General features: G+C 47.7%; 1 protein-coding gene across 2 annotated transcripts in view; it reads left to right on the top strand.

Moving 5' to 3' along the window:
- The window catches only part of LRBA (LPS responsive beige-like anchor protein), a 2,244,423-nt gene that overhangs the window by 396,729 nt on the left and 1,826,021 nt on the right, over positions 1 to 21,673 (top strand). For both annotated transcript variants that reach the window (XM_078676915.1, XM_078676916.1), the window contains exon 23: positions 136 to 1,257. In XM_078676915.1, the coding sequence (XP_078533041.1) occupies positions 136 to 1,257 (1,122 nt within the window). The remainder of the gene's footprint in view (positions 1 to 135; positions 1,258 to 21,673) is intronic.

Genomic DNA, 21,673 nt, shown 5'->3' with positions numbered 1-21,673 from the left:
ACAACACTCAATAAGTTCTAATTCTTTGTAGTTCTATTAAACATTGTATGTATGCATCCATCTGTATCCTCTGAATTATAATGTACAAATCAATTTTATTAAATACTTAATTTGTATCCTTATATTTTTGTGTAGGTCACTTTTGAAACGCACAAAGAAAATCTTTCCCGAATGTTCAGACAGTATGAAGGAATAGGAGATGAAATTGGTCAGGGTTCTACAAGTCCAATTAGAACAGTGTCTGGAGTAAGTGCAGAGGTGGAAGCTGCAAGGAGGAGTCTGCCCCTGGAGGTAGAGGAAGCCAATCTATCCACACAGGGTGTGGAGAATGTCAGTGTTGAGCAGAATCCAGAAAGTGATGTGACTGAGTATAGACCTGATGCAGTACATGAAACCAATTCCTTTTCCGAAGTAGCAATAACAAGTGAAAATACCTGTGTTATTGCTGATGTTGACCATTCTTCTGATTTTGAACCACCCCTGCAGAATAATGCAAGCGAATTGGATTCAAAAATAATTTCAACCGTTGTTGAAGCCACCGAATTCTGTTCAAACAGTGACGAAGAGCAGAAAGATGCTACAGCTTCTCCAGTTGTTGATACTACTGAAGTGGGATCACTTGAGCTACAGGAGGCTATATCTGATGCAATTGATTCACATGATAGTGAACCAGTGTTGGGCCTTTCAGATGGCTTGCCTAGTGCTCATCAGCAGGATAGCAATAGTAACCCAATTCCGGGTGCATCTGATGGGTTGAACAGCGATCATAAGCAGGATAGTAATTCAATAGTGCTTTCAAACAATGCTGAATCACAACTAGAGAAAGAAGCCAGTAAACTGGAGACTTCAAATCAGGAAGAACCTAAAGCTGAACTGAAGCCTCCTGATGAGCAGCCAGATGTTTCAGATTGCAATGGAGCTGAAGGGCCAGAAGTGGCATCACAATCTAAAGCTTCTTCATCATTTTCAGATAACACAGCAGAGAAAGCAGAGGGCACAGAACCCAATTTCGAATTGACTAAGAAGGAGGAAGTAATTGAGAACATTGAAGAAGATAATGGGGATATTAATGAGACCAAAGCTCCTGACATCAGTAGTCTTGATAATAGCACCCCGAGGACGTTAGACGTTGCCTCTGGCCAGGACAAAAGAATTGCCAAGCTTGATGTCTCAAGCATTGCAACGGATACCGAAAGATTGGAGCTAAAATCCAACACAAGTCAAGATCACGAACATCCTGTCAGATCATTAACTGAGGTAATAATTTGAATAGGTATTTTGATTAATAAAATTGGTAATTTGTCATTATTGGATTTTGCAAAGTATCATTTGTATGTAAACCTATCTGTCAATATACAGGTACATAGAAATATTTCAACACAATTTCCAGACGAGTTTCCCAATAGCTCTCTTAAAATCAGCACTCATTTTACTTTTGCAAGTCTTTGACTGGAACTGTTGAAATGGCATTAAAGACTATGCTGTCTGGACAAGGTTAGCCAATAAGTACCAGGGACTTCACTGTATTAAGGCATACATTTTTTTATTTAATTGGTATTTTTAGAGCCAGGTTGTTTCAGATCCACAGCTTCAACAATTAGTAACCTGTTTCTGATGGATATTTGCTTCTGCAGATTCCTTACATCTTATTTTGCAGTAGATATGCAATGTAGGTCCATGAGTCTTGGATCCATGACAATTTTTCAGGGTTTTGTATACAGGATCCATGTAGTTTACGGTTTCATAAATGTATCCTTTGTAGATATCCTGAATTTCTGGCTTGGATTCTGATATCTCTGGACCTATGTTAGACACCCATTCTTTGCATGAACCCCCTTCCCAGACACCAGAGTGGATCTGAAATGTTTATAACAATGTGGAGTCACCTTTGCCATGTGCTGCACGGTGTCAGGAAAGGATATGTGCGACTTCATTATCGATAATGAAACATGATTATGCTGGTGATGTTCCTTTTTTTCATATAGCAAACACAAAGTAGCTGTGGGTCAAACCAGCACACTCTATCAACTAAACATGTAACTGACTAAGGGAGAATGGTGACACTAGATCAGCTGAATACCCATCAGTATACGACCGATACCGCCTTTTCATCATCTGGGAACCTTCCCACCAGGAAGGGTAACAGCTCGTACCCATTTAGATATTAATATCAACTGTAGTAAATAAACCCAAATAAAATAACTCGCTACTGCTCAAAAAAGGTGAAAGAAAGAAATAAAATCCAAACGCTAATGTATTGTGTTTGTCCTTTCATGTATCTGACTCCGTTCACTCTGTACATCCGGATGAAACAACATTAGGAAGGAGAATGGAAACATAGGAAATACCCAGGTGATATCCATTTTATTTCTTTCTTTCACCTTTTTTGAGCAGTAGCGAGTTATTTGGTCCTGAAGAATGCAGTGGACACCTACTTGGGTCCTTTTTGATGCAGAAACATGTTGACCTTATATTTGACATAGTAGATATCTGTTAAAACTACTAGACTATCGCACTGATTTTATTTTGGAAGCAGAGAGCTACCAATTAAACATATTTTCCTTTTACAAATGGGGGTGGGGTCGCACACTACTCACACACCGGCGGTGTCGCCCCTAAGGACTCTGGTCAATGTAGTAAAGTGTTCGCGATGCATCATCTTTCGATCTTCTGCTATCTTCGCCATCCCAGCTCCCTTGAGCAGCGGGCTGAAGAGCCTGGGATCCCGCACCTACGCGCCTGAGTGGTACTATACCTGGCAGATATTGGCAGCCATCGGCAACCCCAGTACACGGCCTATCCCTGCTGATGAGGGGTAATACCCCGAAACACGTGTCCAGGGATGGCGAAGACAGCGAAGATAGCAGAAGATCGAAAGATGATGCATCGCGAACACTTTACTACATTGACCAGAGTCCTTAGGGGCGACACCGCCGGTGTGTGAGTAGTGTGCGACCCCACCCCCATTTGAAACAAATTTTCCTCTTTCCTCTCCAATTTTAGCCTTTTTTCCACTTTCACACCCCTTTTTTCACGCACTGCTGTACAGTTACTTCCACTTGCCCTTATATTTTAAATTCACTGGGCCACCCATTACTACAATTGATATTAATATCTAAATGGGTACGAGCTGTTACCCTTCCTGGTGGGAAGGATCCCAGATGATGAAAAGGACGGTATCGGTCGTATACTGATGGGTATTTTTCACACACGTACAGTATCCAGCTGATCTAGTGTCACCATTCTCCCTTAGTCAGTTACATGTTTAGTTGATAGAGTGTGCTGGTTTGACCCACAGCTACTTTGTGTTTGCTATATGTATAGTAATTGGGGGCTGTAGCTGTGCTAGGTCATTAAACATCCCCTTGGACCCTCCTTTTCACTGTTTTGTTTAAGTTCCTTTTTCCCCCCACACGTTTATAGACATGAGATTCGAGTCTGAGTTTTTAAAATATCTTTTTGAAGGCGTTCTTCTACGAAATCTTCATGTTTTACATCCTGTTCTTTCATCCACAGTCCGATTTGTGACCTACCGTCATTCAGAATATTTCTGATGTATGACCTGTTTTTTTATTGCCAAAGTCTTTGATAATACCCATTGGATGTGTCAAAATTCCTGCCCACCATACTTAACAGAGGAAACTTACCAGTGTATAGTGACCCCCACCGCCATATATTGCCTGAGGATTGCTCCATTTAATGATGGGCAATCAGTCCTGCCAGCCACTGGACAGGTTGTTGAATAGGTTTCCTGTACCCATTCCCTGCGTTAGTGCAAAGAGAGAAAGACATTGATTTGTAACTCCAAAGCTTTTATTATGTAAGCATATTACTAAACATTTTGAAATAATTTACCCACAGTGTAGTTAGTGACTTTAATGGGGCAATATCTTGGGTTAGGCTTATTGGCTGTTGGTCTTGGTGTTTGTGACAGTAATCTAAAACTGCAATCATTTTTATGAATGTGCCAATGCCCAAGGCCCTTAGTAGTGTAGATCGAGGTTTAAAAAGTGCAGTTTGCACCACACGCCTACATTTATGTGGGGTTGCAATAACCCCACAGATCCAATGGGGGAAAGTACTTCTTGCTAGGGGATAAATTAATCTGCATGGTAGCAAATCTCATGAATTTGGTGTGCTTGCAGTTTAATATAGGGAAGTCATCTCTGTCGGGCATAAACATCTATGAAGCAATATCAAAACCCTTCGCGTACCACAATTTATTCCACCATGTACTATGACTGGGTATAGTTTTGTACCAATAAATTTAGCAATCCTCAAAAAAAAAAAAAGAAACTGGGGTGAATATTTTGCTTTAAGATGCGTTGTCAGAATAAGGGTTGCATCGTGGGATCCTGTAAATTAAAATATGTGCTGGAATCATGCCAGTAATCAATTTCAAAATCAACAGAATTCTCTTAATACCTTGGGCTGTCTGCACAAGGTATTCGGCAGTGTTCCCACTGAGTGAAATGAAAATGTTTATATTGGCAACTAAAGTGATGAATGTAATATTGCCCATTATAAATAAAGCAGTACCTTTATTGATAATTGTAGACATAGAAATTAGAGGCTATATGAGGGTGTGGTATGAACCCACACAAGATGGAAGACAATCTGTGAAGCTTCACTCTCTGTCATCTTGCCACTGCTTTGAAATGGTTGTTCCTACTGCCTTGATCTCACGCCAAAGGCAGAATATACAATCAGAACGCCAACTACCTGTAATACAGCTCAATAACGTCTCACTCAGTTGCACTTACCCACAACACAAACTTACAAGATGACAACAACAAGCAGTCACCAATATGTTTGTCATCGGCAGACTAACCAGAATTAACTAACCCTCTCAATGCCAAATTTGCGTGTAGACACTCTTCTCCTATGTGTGGTGCAACTGAAACTTGCCATATCAGATATCACAACTCACCAGAGTGACTTTAAAGTTTGTCTGCCAACATCTCCGTCCATCTTGCTTCGCCTGCGAGGCAAAATGGCACCCAATGGTGCAGAGCAATGTCTGGTTTGACCCATGTTGATGCTGTCATAGCACCTCATAGCTCCTTGCTCCCTCCCAGTAAGCAAATCAATAAAAATCAAGGATTCTAACCCAGCAGAGGGAAATCTGCTGTTTGAAAGACTGTATCTGGAGAATAAATCTCTGTATTTTAGAGCCATCTGAAGACACCAAAGCATCATCGACATCATGCACAGCTTTCTTGGAAACACCAGGAATCACTTTCACTGAAGATTTCATGACTGAACAAGCACCCAATGAGTACTACTCAAAAAACAAAAAAATCCACAATCTCCATCTTTAGACCCCTAACTAAATCATAGCACGTATGGGGAAAGCCAAGCAGGTCTTGTATGATGATTCCAAGATAAGCATTTCTCATCCTCTCCTGACTACCTGAGCAGTCTCCTATCTGGCCATAAACCTCTTGTTAGACTGGAACTGGGGTAGCACCTATCCCCACCTGGAAGCTATAGCCCATGGTCAGAGACCCAAGAAGATACAATGTTTTCCAACACTGTGGCTGACCATATCACGGGCTACTTTGACCATAATGATGACTCGCCCACCTTCCCAGTGTTGGAATGGGAGGCCTTTAAAGTGGTGATTTGGGGTCTTGCATTCACGCCACTCTTGCTGAGCGCAAGAGTCTCCTTAAGCGGCTCACAAAAGTTGAACAAAAGTTTCATACAGAACAAATGGTCGTAGATGACTCTTTAATCCCTTGTGTGCTACGTCACAGTGGGCGTGTGCGGAGGACAGCTGGGGGCCGTCCGAACTCCACCCACTCAATAAAACGCCAGCACAGCGCAAACATTCACGCAGCGCGGAACAGGTTAAGGTGACTTTACCTCTCCAAGTTAGGAGACGAAGAAGCCAGGTTGATAGAAAGATTGTGTTGCCTATACAACTCTGCTTACGTTTCTCGCTTCTATTCGGAAGGAGATAAATCATTCCATCATTTGGCTTGGTTAATAACAAATGTAAACAGTCCCCATAATGCTCCGACGACATTCTGACGGCACCTTGTTTACTTGCAGGTAGATATTCACGAAACATTCATGTCCTTCCACAGGAATTTATATTCCTCTCCATCTGGATCTCAAAGACTAAGAGCCAGGCGTTTTTGGAATATATTCCCTTTCCGACACTAACTATGGCTGAATGGGCAGATATTGATGCTCCTATTACAGCTGGGGATATCCAAGCAGCCATAATAGACCTGGCCACAGGGAAAATACCCCGGGCTGACGATCTAATAGCAGAGTTTTACTAAACATTTGCAGATTCCTCTGCACCAAGGCTGGCCAAGCTTTTCGACTCCATTTTTGAGGAGGGTGAAATCCATTAAACACTGGGAGAGGCATTACTGGTCTCCTTGTTAAAACCCAGGAAGGACCCTGCTAGTCCGGCATCCTACTACCTCTTAACTATTATGAATATGGATTCAAATATCCTTAGCAAAATTCTAGCTAGAAGGATTCAAGAGGTTCTTTCTCGTCTGATTCACGTTGATCAAAATGATTTTATTCCCTATAGATGTGCATCGCTTAATAATAGGCAATATTGCTTAATCGAGGCAGCGCAGGCATATTGGCCTCGGGGCGCTCAGCTTCGGTATTGGACCTAGAAAAAGGTGCTAGTCTCCTTCAGTTTGAATGATATGTTCAGTCTTGAGCTGCTTCTGCTTTGGGACCTGCACCATTAAACTGATCCATCTCCTATATACCGACCTGACAGTGATTGTCCTTTCCAGGGTTTAATTTCACAACTTTTACAAGTGGGTGGAGGCAGTAGACTGGGATGTCCTCTTACCCCACTTCTCCTGTCATTAGTGCAGCTTATGCTCGCCTCTCTGGGGTGAATTGGTGTATTCCTCTACTGGATAAGGTGCATGCCACCCCCCTGTATGGAGATGATGATCTCTTTTATATTACAGATTTGTGCGCAGAACACTCTGCCATTGCCAGACTCCTAACCCCGTTTGGGCCTCTTTCAGGGTTATGCGTGAGTTGGGCAAAGTCTTGCTTGTTTCCCCTAGTCCCCAGCATGACTCCAGCCCATCTAGATATTGGAAGGGTCCCACTATGCTGGGAAGATAGGCATTAACATTACTTGGGCATTGTGATATTCCACACTCAGACAGATTTGCTAGATGGCAACCTTACAACCAAAGAATCTTCCCTTAGAGCTGAAGTCACCAACTGGAAATCTCTTCCAATATCAGTTAAGGGCCGAATAGCCCTTTCAGATATGGTGATGTTCACACAACTTCTCTCACTTCACCAGTCTCCTGGTGATACCACACCAGATTGTCTTCCAAGACCTTAAGTTACTGGGCAACCACATCTGACAAATTGTTGTTGCCTAGTGTCCCTCTCGAAGCTGAATCCTCGGCCGACATCTGGGTGTCTGTGGGCTCAACATTTCAAATCTTATCTTCTGGCCTGCCAGCTGCAATGGCTTGCCTACTGGCTGATGGGATCTCTACTGGAGGACACTGATGTGTTTATCCCCCCACTAGATCAGGCATCAGTTCTAGTCCTGACAGTGCCAGGAGTCCTCCCTGCAAGTAGATCCCCCACTTGTTATGGGTGGCTTTACCTTGACCAGAGGGCAATGGCTCAGTCAGGATTCTCCCCATTATGCTCCCACCATTCCACTCATAGGCCTTCCTAAGGGGTCAGGCTGTCTTTCCAGGTGAGACCTGCGACTGTGGGACCAAGCTGGACTCTTGTCTCTGGACTACCTATTCCAAAATGGTCAGTTACTGCCCTTTAAAGACCTAGTGGACCAATTCAGTCTTCACACAGGCCAGTTCTTAATTTCTGGTCTGCTCTACCGCCAGCTTCTGAATTGCTGGCAAGTAGAGGACACTGAAACAACCACACATGCCCTTGTTAAACCCTTACATACATTGGTTAATGGGAGACGTCCTTTACTTGGCTCATTAAGGCGATTTTCACTCGCACTGAGATGTCACTACAACATCTTCAAGACATTGGGAAGCGAAGTTTGGCTGGAGGTTTCACGATAAGGAATGTCCTGAGACTCTAGAATACCACCAAAGGATCTCCCGCAACAAGCGTCTGCAGTTTATACAGTTTTACCTCCTGCGTAGAGCCAACCTTTCTCCCCAGCTCATCTTTTGAATATTCCATCAAATGTCCCCACTCCAGTGTTGCCTGTGGTTCCAGGTGACTTTAGAGCATCCAACACCCAATCTATTCAGGATGATTGTGGTGTAGCAAACTTTCAAATCCAGGCTTGTTTGGGTGCAACCAACTGCTCAGGTCTAGCAATGGGTACGATTTTGGGACTTCAGTCTCTGCCTTGATTAGGTCTACAGGCTTCTCTGGGGATGCCCGTGCATCTTTGACGTGTTGTTCAGTGGCTTTCAACTTTGTGACAACAAGACAGATTTGTCTTTGGAACGGTTTAAGGAAAGCAGGGCCACAGCATGTTCCTTGGGTCGTTATACCCCACCAGACCATTCTAACAATTTCTCCTCCCTCATGACAATTACAGAAAGGTTTCAGTTTTGCCAGTGTCTGGCCCTTCTGCTTGCCGCGCAGGCATTTCAACCATGTTGCGTCTTCAGTCCACAGCTCACGAAGATCATGCTTAGGACAACAGAAACAACATGCAGCTCAGTCCTCTTACCATCTAGATATTGCCCCTGCAAAACCCATGTAGAGTGTGCTTGGCCAGCACCCATCCACACTGTCTGAGGCTGGATCTCATATTTACTTCAATAGCAGCAAGCTACCACTTCAGACAAATGGGTCCTCCAAATTGTAGGTCTGGTCTATGTCCTCCCATTTTTTTCCACCTGGCCACAGCTTCCACCACTATTAGGTGGCGGACAGATGACCACTTGTCCATCTTGCAGTAGGAAGGGCAGGCCATTTGACGAAAGGGGCCCTATAGGGGGTTTTGGCCTCGGAAGTATGAACTTGGTGTTACTCTTGCTACTTCCTTGTGGCAGAGAAGGACAGAAACCTTTGTCTTATTTAAGGTCTTCACCCGTTCAACGCATTTCTGTAGAAGGACAAATTCAAGATGCTCAGGCTGTGTCTTCCCTAGAGCCTGGAGAATGGATGGCGGCTTTGTACCCGTAGGACACTTATTTCCATATCCTTGTTCTGCTGGCCCCACTGGTACTGTCTGCAGTTCACAATGGGCCAAGAGCATTTTCAGTTCACAATTCCCCGTTTTGACCTTACCTGTGCTCCGCAAGTGTTCACATAGGCAATGGTCGCAGCACAACTTTGGAGGTTGATGATACCAGTCTTCCCCTACCTCGACAAAGGACTGCTAAAGACACTCATCCCAGGCAGTCATCTACCACCTCCAGATAATAGCAAAGCTCCTGGCATTGTTGTGGTTCACTATCCACATTCTGAAGTTAAACCGACTCCTTCGCAACCGTGTCCGGTCATCGGAGCAGTTTTGAATAGGAAGCAGTATTGTGCTTTGCTCCCAGAGTGGAGCGCCCAGGATATTCATGTTTCAGCCTCTATCCTGGATTTCAGTGCAGATCTTTACGGCTGCTGTGTTCGCTGGCCTCTTGCGTACTGCTAGTCCAACTTCCCAGATGGCACATGTGAGTTCTGCAGTTGAACCTCAAGTCCGGGTGATCACAGCATTAGGGGAATCTGTCCAGTTTTATCCAGATTTCAGAGGAGACCGTAACGATCTGCTGTGGTGGCTACTGGACTGCCATTGGGTCAATGGCAGTCCCTCTCCCTTACCTCACCCAGAGCTAAAGGTGATCTGACGTATCACTACTTGGTTAGGTAGAACAACTGGGACAGGTGACCTGTGTTGGAAAATTGACTTGAGTGATTTGCTAGACCTTAAAAGCATTCCTACCGACCATCAGAGGAAGGTTGTTGCATGTGCTTATGGACAAAACCATTGCCGTGTGGTATGCAGCAAGAAATGCGGTGTGGGGTCTTGGAGCCAGGAGGCTGTATGCCTCCGGAAATGGCTTGACCATAAGGGAATTTCTTTGGTAGTGAAGCAGCTTGCAGGATATCTAAACGCAAGGTTGGATGAACTCGGGTGCCGACGCCTAGCAGGTCACGTACGGCAGTTACACCTGGAAGGTGGAACAAGTGCATCTTCCATCAATGTTTGTCTCTGCCAAGAACATGCAATGGCAGCATTTTTGCCGCTGAAGTTCCCAAGAAAGATCTCTTTGAGGTGCATTACTCCTACATAAGGGCTTTGGTCTTTTAAATACCTTTCTGCCCATACCACCCGTCTCCAAGTTCTGAAAAAGATCAGGGTTGACCAGCCTGAATCGTCCTGTTAGCCCCCAATTGGGCACGGAGTATGGCATCCAGAACTCCTGGAAGTGAGCATCTGTCCTCCAATCAGGCTGCCCCTCCGGGAGGACCTGCTGTTGCGAGAGGGTCTTCGAATTCGCCACCTTCATGCATGGAGATTGAGCAACGACAGTTGAACACCTTCAACCTTCCTCCGGAGGTGGTTCATGTGATCTTAGCAGCCAAGTGTTCCTCAGCAAAAACCTTATACACCTGTCGTTGGGACAAATTTGTAGTTTGGTACCGAACACACCAGATTGATCTCCTCCAGGCCAAGTTACCTGGAATTCTGTTTGCTGTGTCTTTTGCCTGGCAAGGCTTTGTTTTGGGTACCTTTCGGATGTTTTTACCTTTTTACGGTTGGCGGACCAGCCCTCTTGATTAAAGTCACTGGTTTTAGTCTGTTATATTAAAGATTTCCCAACGCTTGTTTTCTCTCTCTCCTTTCATTTTGTCATCCCTTGGTGAGACCATAACTTGGTCCTCACATGTTTAATGTGCACTCTTCAAGCTGCTTCACAGCTGTCCCTTGGGTTTCTCATTCTCAAAACTGTGTTCCTTTTTTCCATCACTTTGACGCAAGGAGTGAGCAAACTTCAGGCACACTATTAACCTAGGATACATCACTTTCTTTCCAGACAAACGGGTTCTGCAGATGAGAGCATCTTTCTTGCTGAAAATCATGACTCCTTTCCGTCGTCCAAAGCATCGCCCTCCTGGAGTTCTATGCTGCGTCTCACCCCTAAAAGCAGGAGGAGTGAGTCCATTGCTAGGACTCCAAAAGATCACTGAGACATTGATCTTACCAGAGAACAACCAGTGGAAATCAGTTCTTTGTGGGGTGTGATGGCGTGAAAATAAGCAAGGCTGTATTGAAGTGCTGAATCATGCTCCGCCTCAAGATCTACTACGCAGTGGCCAAAAAGCAACCCTCAGAAGTTCTACGAGCCCATTGCGCCAGGTTTAAAGCTGCTACCACTGCGTTGGCTGAGGGTTCCTGTTCTGACCATCTACCGGGTAGCTCAGTGGGCATCACTCCATACATTCATGAAGCACTGCTGGTTGGGCAGCTAGGTTAGCTGAGAAGGTCGTATTGGCAGCTCTGTCCTAAAAAATATTCATTTGAGCAAAGTCACAGACCTACCTCCTACTACGTACTTCTCTGGTATCTATTCAAAAGGTGGGGATTCTGTTGGTATAAGTCTCTATCGGAAACACAAGTTATTTACCTTCCGGTGCATTCTTTCTAGAAGAGACTCTATGTAACCGCAGATTCCTCACCGACCCTCCCATCTTCCCCTTTCTATAAATTGGGCTTTACCCAGTAACAGGGTCCCAAGTTTTGGAATCTGCACACTGGTCAAAGCCAATTTGCTGTTGGTGCTCTGCGTCTGGGGACACAGCCTCGAAAGCAACTGATACCAGTGTGCTAGAAGGACGCCTACATAGGCCTGCATGTCATTTGAGGAGCAGAATGCCATCAGGGTGGAACCACACAGAACCCACCACCTGCAGGCTTGCAGAGGTACTGCAAAAAAATTCCAGATCTTGTCTGACGCCTAGGGAATATCAAACTGTGAGATGCGAATCGGGTGAGGGTTCGTCTCCGACATGGGATGTGCACATGTGCTACACGTCTTGAAGCCCGAAGGCATTCGCATACTGTTCCACTAACGCCAAGCGTGAAAAAGAGAAGGCCTGAAAACAGGCCAGGACATAGACCGGATCGAAAAGAGAAAAAACTGACGTAGGCGCACCGGGGTGGGACTTATGTATCCTTGCTGACATCAAGAGCGCGAACGACATCAGGGCAGAGTCACGTGATGCCGTCCCCCCAGCGCACAGGGATGCTGTGGCAAGAAAGCTTTTCCGGATCCTGTGTCACGCCTGGAGATAATTCTACATTAAGGAATTTGCTGCTATTAGTCTCTATCAGATAGGAGGGGTACAACAGTTTGTGGTCTGTCACAACAGAAAGATGACATCCCAATCCTAGGTTTTGCTTCTTATACCAGTCTCCCATAAGAGATCAAGAAGTATGAGATGAGACACCATACTGAAAGTCACAGACAGGTCTAGCAGGATGAAAGCTGTGGCTACTCTCTATCCTGATAGTCCTAAATCATTCACAACTGATACAAAAACCACTTCAGTACAGTAAACTGATCAGTAGTATGTCTGGAAGTGGCCAGGACCACATTGGCTTCATAACATTTTTACAGTTAGTCGCTAACCACACATCCTAAAATCTTTGCTGGAGAAGGGAGAACCTAAAGTTAAATAGAACTGTATAGTTTTCAGAGAATTCTGTTAGATGCAACACAACTAATGCATTTTCCTCCTGGGAGGAACCACACACAAGATGAGAGAAAAAATACAAACAACCATAAGGACAGATCTTACAGAATTTCTAACATTTTTGAGTAATTCTTATGGGACATGTGCCCGTGGAGGTAAGCTTGGCCATGACAGTTTAAAGATCTGATGGCTCCAGGATGGTAAAAGTGAGGGGAGAATAGAGCATCTGAGTAGACTGTTGATCAAAAGCTTGGGAATCCACTATCAAGGAGTACAGCTGAAACACAGAATTGCTTATGTCAATCTCTTCTTGAAAGCGGTATAACAGATTTGTGCATGGGCTGAGAGGAGGTTATGACAGCTTCACAGACAGAAGGATTAGAGTTACTTATGGAAAGTAATGTACTTTCACCTAATAATTTTTTGTATCTAGCAATAAGGTTGGTGTTATAAGCCCCGATATGTCAGTTCATAAGTCTGCACCACTGGTGCTCAACTTGTTTCCATGCTAACTTGGTTGCGTCCACCTCCAGTGGGAAGCAATGTACCAAGGAAAAAATCTGGTGGTCTTTTCCAGCTCAACAATGTCAAGGGCATTTGCAAACCAAGGTCTGAAGTAAATGCATAGGTATCACTATTTTTGGAAAAGGAGAGAACATTAAATGAAAAGAAGGTCAAGGGGAGAGGCAGTGGCTCATGACCAATAGCAAAAATGCTCATTTTCAATGTTGCTGAGAATTACTGGCCTACACTCTTTGTAAGAGATGTACCTCATATGGAGAGCAAGTAATAGTTGGTTCATTCTCTCCTACAGTCCCAATACTACAGAAGAATGGCTTCTCAAGTAGGCTCCTGGTGTATATAAGAATAAAAAAACAAGGTACAGATAATCTATTCACCAAGTAATCCTTCCTAGGATTAAAGGTTCAAACTAAATATCCTTTAAAGCCAGTAGTGAAGTGGAACAAACACAATTCTTAACAGAGTACAATATCAGGGAGTGATAGTGGTCTGTAATTCTATGAATACCCCTCTTTCCCCAGTGGTTAAACTCAACGAGTCATTCAGCTTAGAAAAACCTCAACTCTCACATAGGCACCCAAGCTGCACTGAACAGGAATGACGACTATCTTAGTCAGAATACAATGTAAACCTACACTTACTGTAGCAAATTGGTATTTCAGGCAAATATAACCCCTGGTCACAATATCTGACCACCTTTACATTTCAGTGAGCCCAACACACATATATGAGCCTACCACAAGTTTATAATAGTCCTGGGCTGTGTTCAGTTTGAATAAAGGAATTCCTTCAGGAGCACCTTTGGGTACTATCTTACACTGACAGTCTTTTTTTACAGATATTTTATATGACTATCAAGAAAGACACCAAGAAAATAGCAATGGTAATTTCAATAAGTCTAGACTACACTTTCTCAGTGTGTTTTTTCTCGGTTATGAGCTGCCCTGCATTGGCCAGGGGCTGGTAATAGATTCTGGAGATACGAGCTACCTTGCAGCTTCCTAGCACCTGACGAAAACTGCAAACTTTTATAGATTTCTTAATTATTAGAAGGGCAAATCTCCCGCATTACACACAAAGGAGTAATTTTTTATATGACCTTTCCACACACAGTTTTACATAGCCAGCCTGGATGAATACCCACATCGCCCTTTTGGAACGTCTGTAATCAAACAAGACTAAATCGAAATATTAACAGCCAAGGGATAACAAATGCATTATGATTGAGAGCTGTTCTCAGGATTTCAGGCTACACGTAGCTCCTGTATAATGAAGGACAGACTACATCTACTACACATAAATCACACCTTTGTTTTGAAGAGGAAGAGTGCTTTACTCCCATGGAGAAAAGTTGTATGGCTGTGCAGACTGCTGTCATTACGAAAAGACCAATTGTGCAACTGAAGAAATTTATAACTGTCTCACCAGTCTCTACAGTAGAAGCAGCTAGAGTTGGCCTAACGGCTAGGGCGCTCGACCTCGGACCTGGGGATCTAGGTTCGAGTCTCGGTAACGACGCCAAAACCTCCTGTGATTCTGGGCAATCACTTAATCTCCCCGTGCCTAAAATGAATGTGTGTCCGTCCTCATGTAACGTAACTGGTGCTATGTAAAGCGCTCTGATACCTGATTCGATTCGGGTCTAGTTCGCGCTATATAAAAAACTCTGCAAAAAAAAAAACCCAAAAAACTAGTATTTCTAACTGCTGTCAGTGCAATATGCCACAAGCCAGTTTTCTTCCAACATACAATGTGAATACAATCCTCCTCTTAGAAATTAGGGGGTTTTACAGTAGCAAAAGGCAATTATATAGGCTCACATGTTCTGCATATGCACGAGTATTAAAGAGCAATTTACTTACTTTCGGTAATGCTCTTTCTCGTACAGACTATATATCCGCCAATTCCATGTGGTGCCTAGGTGAGCACCACGACTCAGAGAGCTGCAACGCCTGCCAGCACCTTAAGCCTAAATCGCGGCGGGAGCGCCGGATGAAGTTGCTGTCTGCACACTTGTCTCGGTCATCTCCGCATCTGTCCCATACCACTGAGGCGAGGAGCCGCCGGTTTCGTCTGCCACATCGTCTCTCGCCACGGCCTCAGGGGGATGGCTCACCGGCTGCTAGGTCCTTCAGTTTGTCTCTGAGGCCCTGTCCTCCTTCCGCGGTGGGCGCCCGCTTCCCCCGGGACATGCGCCCCCGCCTGTCACCTTCCTACCCGCGGTTTCCTGGCACAGAGGCGACTAGGGCCCAAATGACAGCCGGCTCTGCAGGCTTCTTTGGCCCTTCCTCCACCTCCTGAGACACCCACAGAGCCCTTGCCTTGCGCAGTGCCTTCCACTAAGTCGCAAGTGGCTCCGTGCCGAAGACTTCGGCTTCAGGTCGTAGGAGAGTGGTGTCGTCGAGGTGTGGTGCTTCGGGGCTCCCCTCTTCGGTGCCTGGCGTCCCTGCCTCGCAGCAAATCCCTACGGGGCTCCCTGTGGCATCGCAGGAAATCGCCGGGACACCGGGCCTGTTTGTTTCCTCTGTATTTTGTGCCTGTTTTTGCCGTCTGTCTCCCCCTCACTGCCATTGTTTTGCCTGTTCTTCTCCGTTTGATTTTTGCATCTTGTGCCCGTTGTTCCGCTTGGTCTCCCCCTCACTGCCACGGTTTTGCCCGTTTCTCTTCTGCTTGATTGTTGTATCTTGTGCTAATTTTTCTCCTCTGTCTCCCCCTCGCTGCCCCGTTCCCACTGCTGCGTCCCCTGCGGCCCCGCTCCCCTCCTTGCCATTCGCAGCCCTTGCCTCCCACCTGCTTCTCCCTCCCACATCCCCATATATGGCGGCCGCAGGCTCGCCGAAGGCACGCCTAACGCAAGCCGGGACCGCGGCCAGCATCAGAACCCCTGGTCCCAGCACCCGCCACGACGACCACCACCGCTATGACGCCAGCACACTCCACGCTCTCAACCCCGGAAGGACCCACACCTGCTTCAAGGCCGCCCCGAAAGGCACATACGGTCCCTTCACCTGCCGGAACTGGAGCTACACCAGCATCAGAGCCGACGAACAACCCGCCAAGAAAGACCCCAACCACCTCCGATGCATCCTACTGAAACCCCGCTCCGCGCGCAAACACGCCGTCGAACTCTGCTGCTCGACACAAGATCCCCGGATGTCACCTTCCTCACAGAGACCTGGATGAACGACACCTCCGCACCCGACATAGCCATAGCCATCCCTGCCAGCTACAAGATCACCCGCAGAGACCGCACCAACGGACTCGGAGGAGGAATCGCCATCGTCCACAAGAACAGCATAAGGGTCTCGTCCAGCACCGACAACACTCTCCAGCTCTGCCGAACACCTGCATTTCCAGATCCACACAGACCCCAACTCCACCCTCAGAGGCACCCTAGTCTACAGACCCCCTGGACCCCGACCCCAGTTCAGCGACTCCATAGCCGACTTCATCAGCACGCACGCCCTGACGTCCACCGACTACATCCTCCTCGGAGACCTGAACTTTCACCTGGAGAACATCAACGACAGCAACTCGACAACCCCGATCGATAACCTCACCAACTTCGGACTGAGACAACTCGTCACAACGCCCACCCACTCCGCAGGCCACACGCTTGACCCCATCTTCTCCACAAGCCCCCACGTCGCCTTCAGCCACACCACCGAACTCCTCTGGACCACCGCTGCATCCACTTCTCCTTCCAGAAACCCCACCATACACCACCGCACCCAACAGATCCCCCTCCGTTGCTGGAGAAAAATCACCGAAGACCAACTTCACGCAAACAACGCTCTCAGCCCACCCACCGAACCCGCCAACACTGACGACGCTGCCTGCAACCTCAGACGCTGGATCGACGACTGCTCCAACATCCTCGCCCCGCTGAAGAAACCCCCACAGAGATACCAACAAGAAGGCCAGCTGGTTCCCCCCAGAACTCCTAGCCTCCAAGCGAGCCTGCCGAAAGCTAGAGAAGAATTGGCACAGCGAACAGACCCCAGACAGCCACGCAGCCCACAAGTACGCAACCACCACCACCACCTCACCAGGACGGCCAAGAGGACCTCCTTCAAGGACCGCCTCGACAACAATGCACACAATAGCAAGGAGCTCTTTAACATTGTGAAGGAACTCTCCAACCCCAGCTCCAACACCAACGACATCCTGCCATCGCAAGCCCTGTGCGACTCCCTCGCCACTTTCTTCCACCGCAAGATAGCTGACATCCACGACAACTTCAACACCCAGACAGCCCCAACAGACAGCAACACAACAGTCTCCGCACACCATCGACCACGACCCCCTGCTAGCCTGGACCAGCGTGAGCATCGATGACACCATCAAGACCATGAGCAAAATCCACTCCGGCTCCCCATCAGACCCATATCCGCACCATATCTTCAACAAAGCCAGCAGCTCCATCACACCCCACCTGTGCAAAGTCATCAATCTCTCCCTCGAGACCGCGACCTTCCCGGAAAGCTGGAAACACGCAGAGATCAACGCCCTACTCAAAAAACCAAAAACTGACCCTAAAAACCTCAAGAACTTCCGGCCCATCTCTCTGCTCCCGGCCAAGGTCATCGAGAAGATCGACAACAGACAGCAAACCCGATACCTCGAAGAAAACAGAATCCTGGACCCTTCCCAGTCAGGATTCCGCAGCAACCACAGCACAGAGACTGCCCTCATCGCTGCCACCGACAACATCAGAAAACTGCTGGACAGTGGTGAGACCGCAGCCCTCATCCTCCTTGACCTCTCCGCCGCCTTTAACACCGTCTGCCACCGCACATGCCTCCACGCCGTAGGGATCCGTGACGGAGCCCTGGAATGGACCACCTCCTTCCTCTCCGGCAGAACCCAGAGCGTCCGCCTCCCCATTCCGATCCGAAGCCTCCAAGATCATCTGCGGCGTACCCCAGGGCTCCTCCCTCACCCCGACACTGTTCAACATTTACATGGCCCCGCTCGCACACGTCGCCCGACAGCACGACCTCAACATAATCTCCTACGCCGACGACACTCAACTGATCCTCTCCCTCACCAAGGACCCCATCACCGCCAAAGCCAACCTCCACGAAGGGATGAAGGCCGTTGCCCTTGCTGCCTTTTAATGAGCCTCTGAAAGATGTTCTTTTGGGCACCTGGTCCAGGCCCAACACAGGGGCTCCTGTGAGAGCTTGGTGGTTCAAGCCTCAGCTTCCCAAAGCGCTTTCCCTACCCCGCCTCTGGATAGGGAATACAAGAATCTGGATCAGTTTGACAAGAAACTGTTTTGATCTGCCAGCTTAGGGCTGCAGTCGGTGAACACCGCATGCCTCTTGGGCTGTCATACCCACTCTCTGTGGGACACGGTTGCGCAGGTGCTGCCCAACTGCCCGGAGGAGGCCCAGGCAGTTCTCTCCCAAGTGATTGCGGCCGAAAGGGATGCAGCAAAGTTCACCATAGGTTGTGAGCTGGATACTGCTGACTCACTGGGCAGATCGATTTCCACGACTGTGGCGCTTCGGCACCACGCCTGGTTGAGGACAACTGGCTTCTCAGGGGATGTCCAGAACACCTTGATGGACATGCCCTTAGATGTCATTCCCCTTTTTGGCAACAAGGCAGACAGTGCGTTGGAGCGCTTCAAGTATTTCCGGGCTACGGCCAAGTCCTTGGGCCATGTCGGCCGCTCAGCCTCCTCCGCCTTCTGCTTTTCAGAGTTCGCGAAGCCACAGGCCACCGCAGCAGCAACCTCAGCATGGCCGCGGACATGAGAACCGTCGAGGCGGTTCGGGGGGCCAGTGGGCGGGCCAGTCAACTTCCACCCCTGCAGCATCCGCTTCAAAGCCTTCCTTCCTAGTCCGACCTTTCAGGCCCATCAGACGCCAGTGGGTGGATGAATAAACCATCATCTCCGCCACTGGCGTGACATCACTTCAGACAAGTCGGTACTGCAAATTGTCTGAAGGGGCTACTCCCTCCCCTTCGAGGCAACCCCTCCAGCCATGCCACCTCAGTACCACTGCATGTTGGGGGACCACTTGGCGCTTCTCCATCAGGAAGCTGCGGCCCTCTTGGCCAAGGGGCCCATTGAGCGCGTTCCGACGCCAGAAGTAGGTCGTGGTTGTTATTCCCACTACTTTCTGGTACCGAAGAAGGACAAAGGGGGCCTGCGTCCTATCTTAGACCTTCGGAACATAAATCGCTTCCTCCGGAAGGAGAAGTTCAAGATGCTCCCGCTGGCTCAAGTCTTGTCTGCCCTAGTCCTGCAAGACTGGATGTTGGCGTTGGACTTGCAGGACGCTTATTTCCATGTACCCGTCCCGCTTGCCCACAGACGCTACCGGCGATTCACGGTAGGCCACGAGCATTTTCAGTTAACCGTGCTCCCCTTTTGCCTTACCAGCGCCCCTCCAGTGTTCACAAAAGAGATGGCTGTTGTCGTGGCTCATCTGCGCAGATCAGGGGTTTGTCTTCCCCTATCGCGACGACTGGTTGTTGAAGGCGGGCTTGCCCCGGTCAGTTGTCTCCCACCTCCAGACGACGGCCGACCTCCTGCATTTGCTGGGGTTCTCCATCAACGTGCCGAAGTCGCATCTGATTCCCTTGCAGAAGCTCCTTTTCATTGGAGCAGTTCTGGACTCAGCGCGGTTTCAGGTTTATCCTCCCAAACAGCGAGTCCGGGATATTCAGGCTATGATTCCGATCTTCCACCCTCTATCCTGGGTTTCGGTCAGGATGACCCTTCAACTGCTGGGCTTGATGGCCTCCTGCATCCTGCTTGTGGATCATGCCAGATCAATCAATGAATGGCATATGCGGGCTCTGCAGTGGGACCTGAAGTTCAAGGGGTACAACATCCGAGCAACCTGTCCGATCACGTCTAGATCTCGGAGGGCACTGCACGGCAATTGCAGTGGTGGCTCACAAATCGCGATTGGGTCAATGGCAGATCCTTCTCCCTTCCACAACCGGAGCATACAGTTGTTACGGACGCGTCCCTTCTGCGATGGTGCGGCCACGTGGGAGAGGTGCAGATCAGAGGCCTCTGGTCTCCGGCGGAGTCCCAGCTCCACATCAACCTGTTGGAGCATCGGGCGATCCGACTGGCACTGAAGGCATTCCTTCCCTCTGTCCGGGTAAGTGTAGTGTTCCCGGACAACGCCACCGCCATGTGGTACTGCAACAAACAGGGTGGGGTGGGGTCGTGGACCCTATTCCAAGAGGCTCTGCATCTCTGGACTTGGCTGGAACATCAGGCCATGTCCGTGGGTGGTTCAACACCTGGCAGGTTCTCTGAACGCCAGGGTGGACAAACTCAGCCGTCGGTGCATGTTGGATCACAAATAGCGTCTGAACTCGGACGTGGCGCAATGTCTCTTTCAACAACCAAAGAAAATGCCAATACTGATGAAACACTTCTTCACAACTTAATAGTAAGTGCAAGGACAACCAAACCAAGCACCAATGCGCTTATTAATTGCTTTTATTTTCAATTTTCAAAAAGGATTTTTTCTTTTTTAGAAACACAAACGGGGGATATACATACACAAAAATGCAAGACAATTAAATATTTACAACATACTATTGCTTCCACTCATAACCCATTTGAATATTCAAACATCCACTCACAAATATTCCAATCACCACACAAACAAACGAACAACACAAAGTGCTAGGAGGCCAATGTGAATTTTTGAAGAAAGGCCAAACCACTATACAAACAGAGTGCTGCTTATGATATTATTGTCTCTTTCAGCAGTGGGGAAAGCCTTGGTTAGATCTGTTCGCCATCAAAGAGAACGCGCAATGTCATCAGTTCTGCGTGTTGGAATTTCCAAGGCGGCACTCGCTAGGTGACGCTTTTCGTTGTGAGTGGAGTTGCGGTCTGTTGTACCCCTTTCCGCCTATACCACTTCAGTGCTGAAGAAGATAAGGCACAACCGGGCCCAAGTCATCCTTGTGGCTCCAGACTGAGCTCGAAGAGTATGGTATCCCGAGCTACTCAGTATGAGCATCGATCCCCCGATCCGTCTGCCTCTTCGGGAGGATCTTCTGTCCCAGCAGCAGGGGATGGTCCTCCACCCGAACATGTCCAGTCTCCCCCTCCTTGCGTGGAGATTGAGCTGCGGCAGTTGACGTCTTTCGACCTGCCTCCCGGAGTCTGTAATGTTATTCTGGCAGCCAGGCGTCCCTCCACAAAAATGGTATACGCCTGTAGGTGGAATACATTTGTGGCATGGTGCACAGCAAAGGCTGTGGATCCCCTTTCTGCCCCTCTTTCAGAGGTTCTCCACTTTCTTCTTTCTCTTGCCCAGCAGGGCTCTGCTCTGGGCACTCTGAAGGGCTACCTCTCTGCCATTTCTGCCTTCTTAAGGCTCCCTGATCAGCCCTCTTTGTTCAAGTCCCCGGTTGTAAATAGGTTTTTGAAGGGCATCACTCATATGTTTCCTCCTGTTCCTTTCGTGATGCCTCAGTGGGACTTGAACCTTGTTCTGACTTATCTGATGTG

This window comes from Lissotriton helveticus, chromosome 2_1 (assembly GCF_964261635.1).
Source record: "Lissotriton helveticus chromosome 2_1, aLisHel1.1, whole genome shotgun sequence".
In the NCBI taxonomy this organism is placed as follows: domain Eukaryota; kingdom Metazoa; phylum Chordata; class Amphibia; order Caudata; family Salamandridae; genus Lissotriton; species Lissotriton helveticus.
Note: the sequence above shows the minus strand (reverse complement) of the source record. Positions and strands in the feature narration are given on the sequence as shown.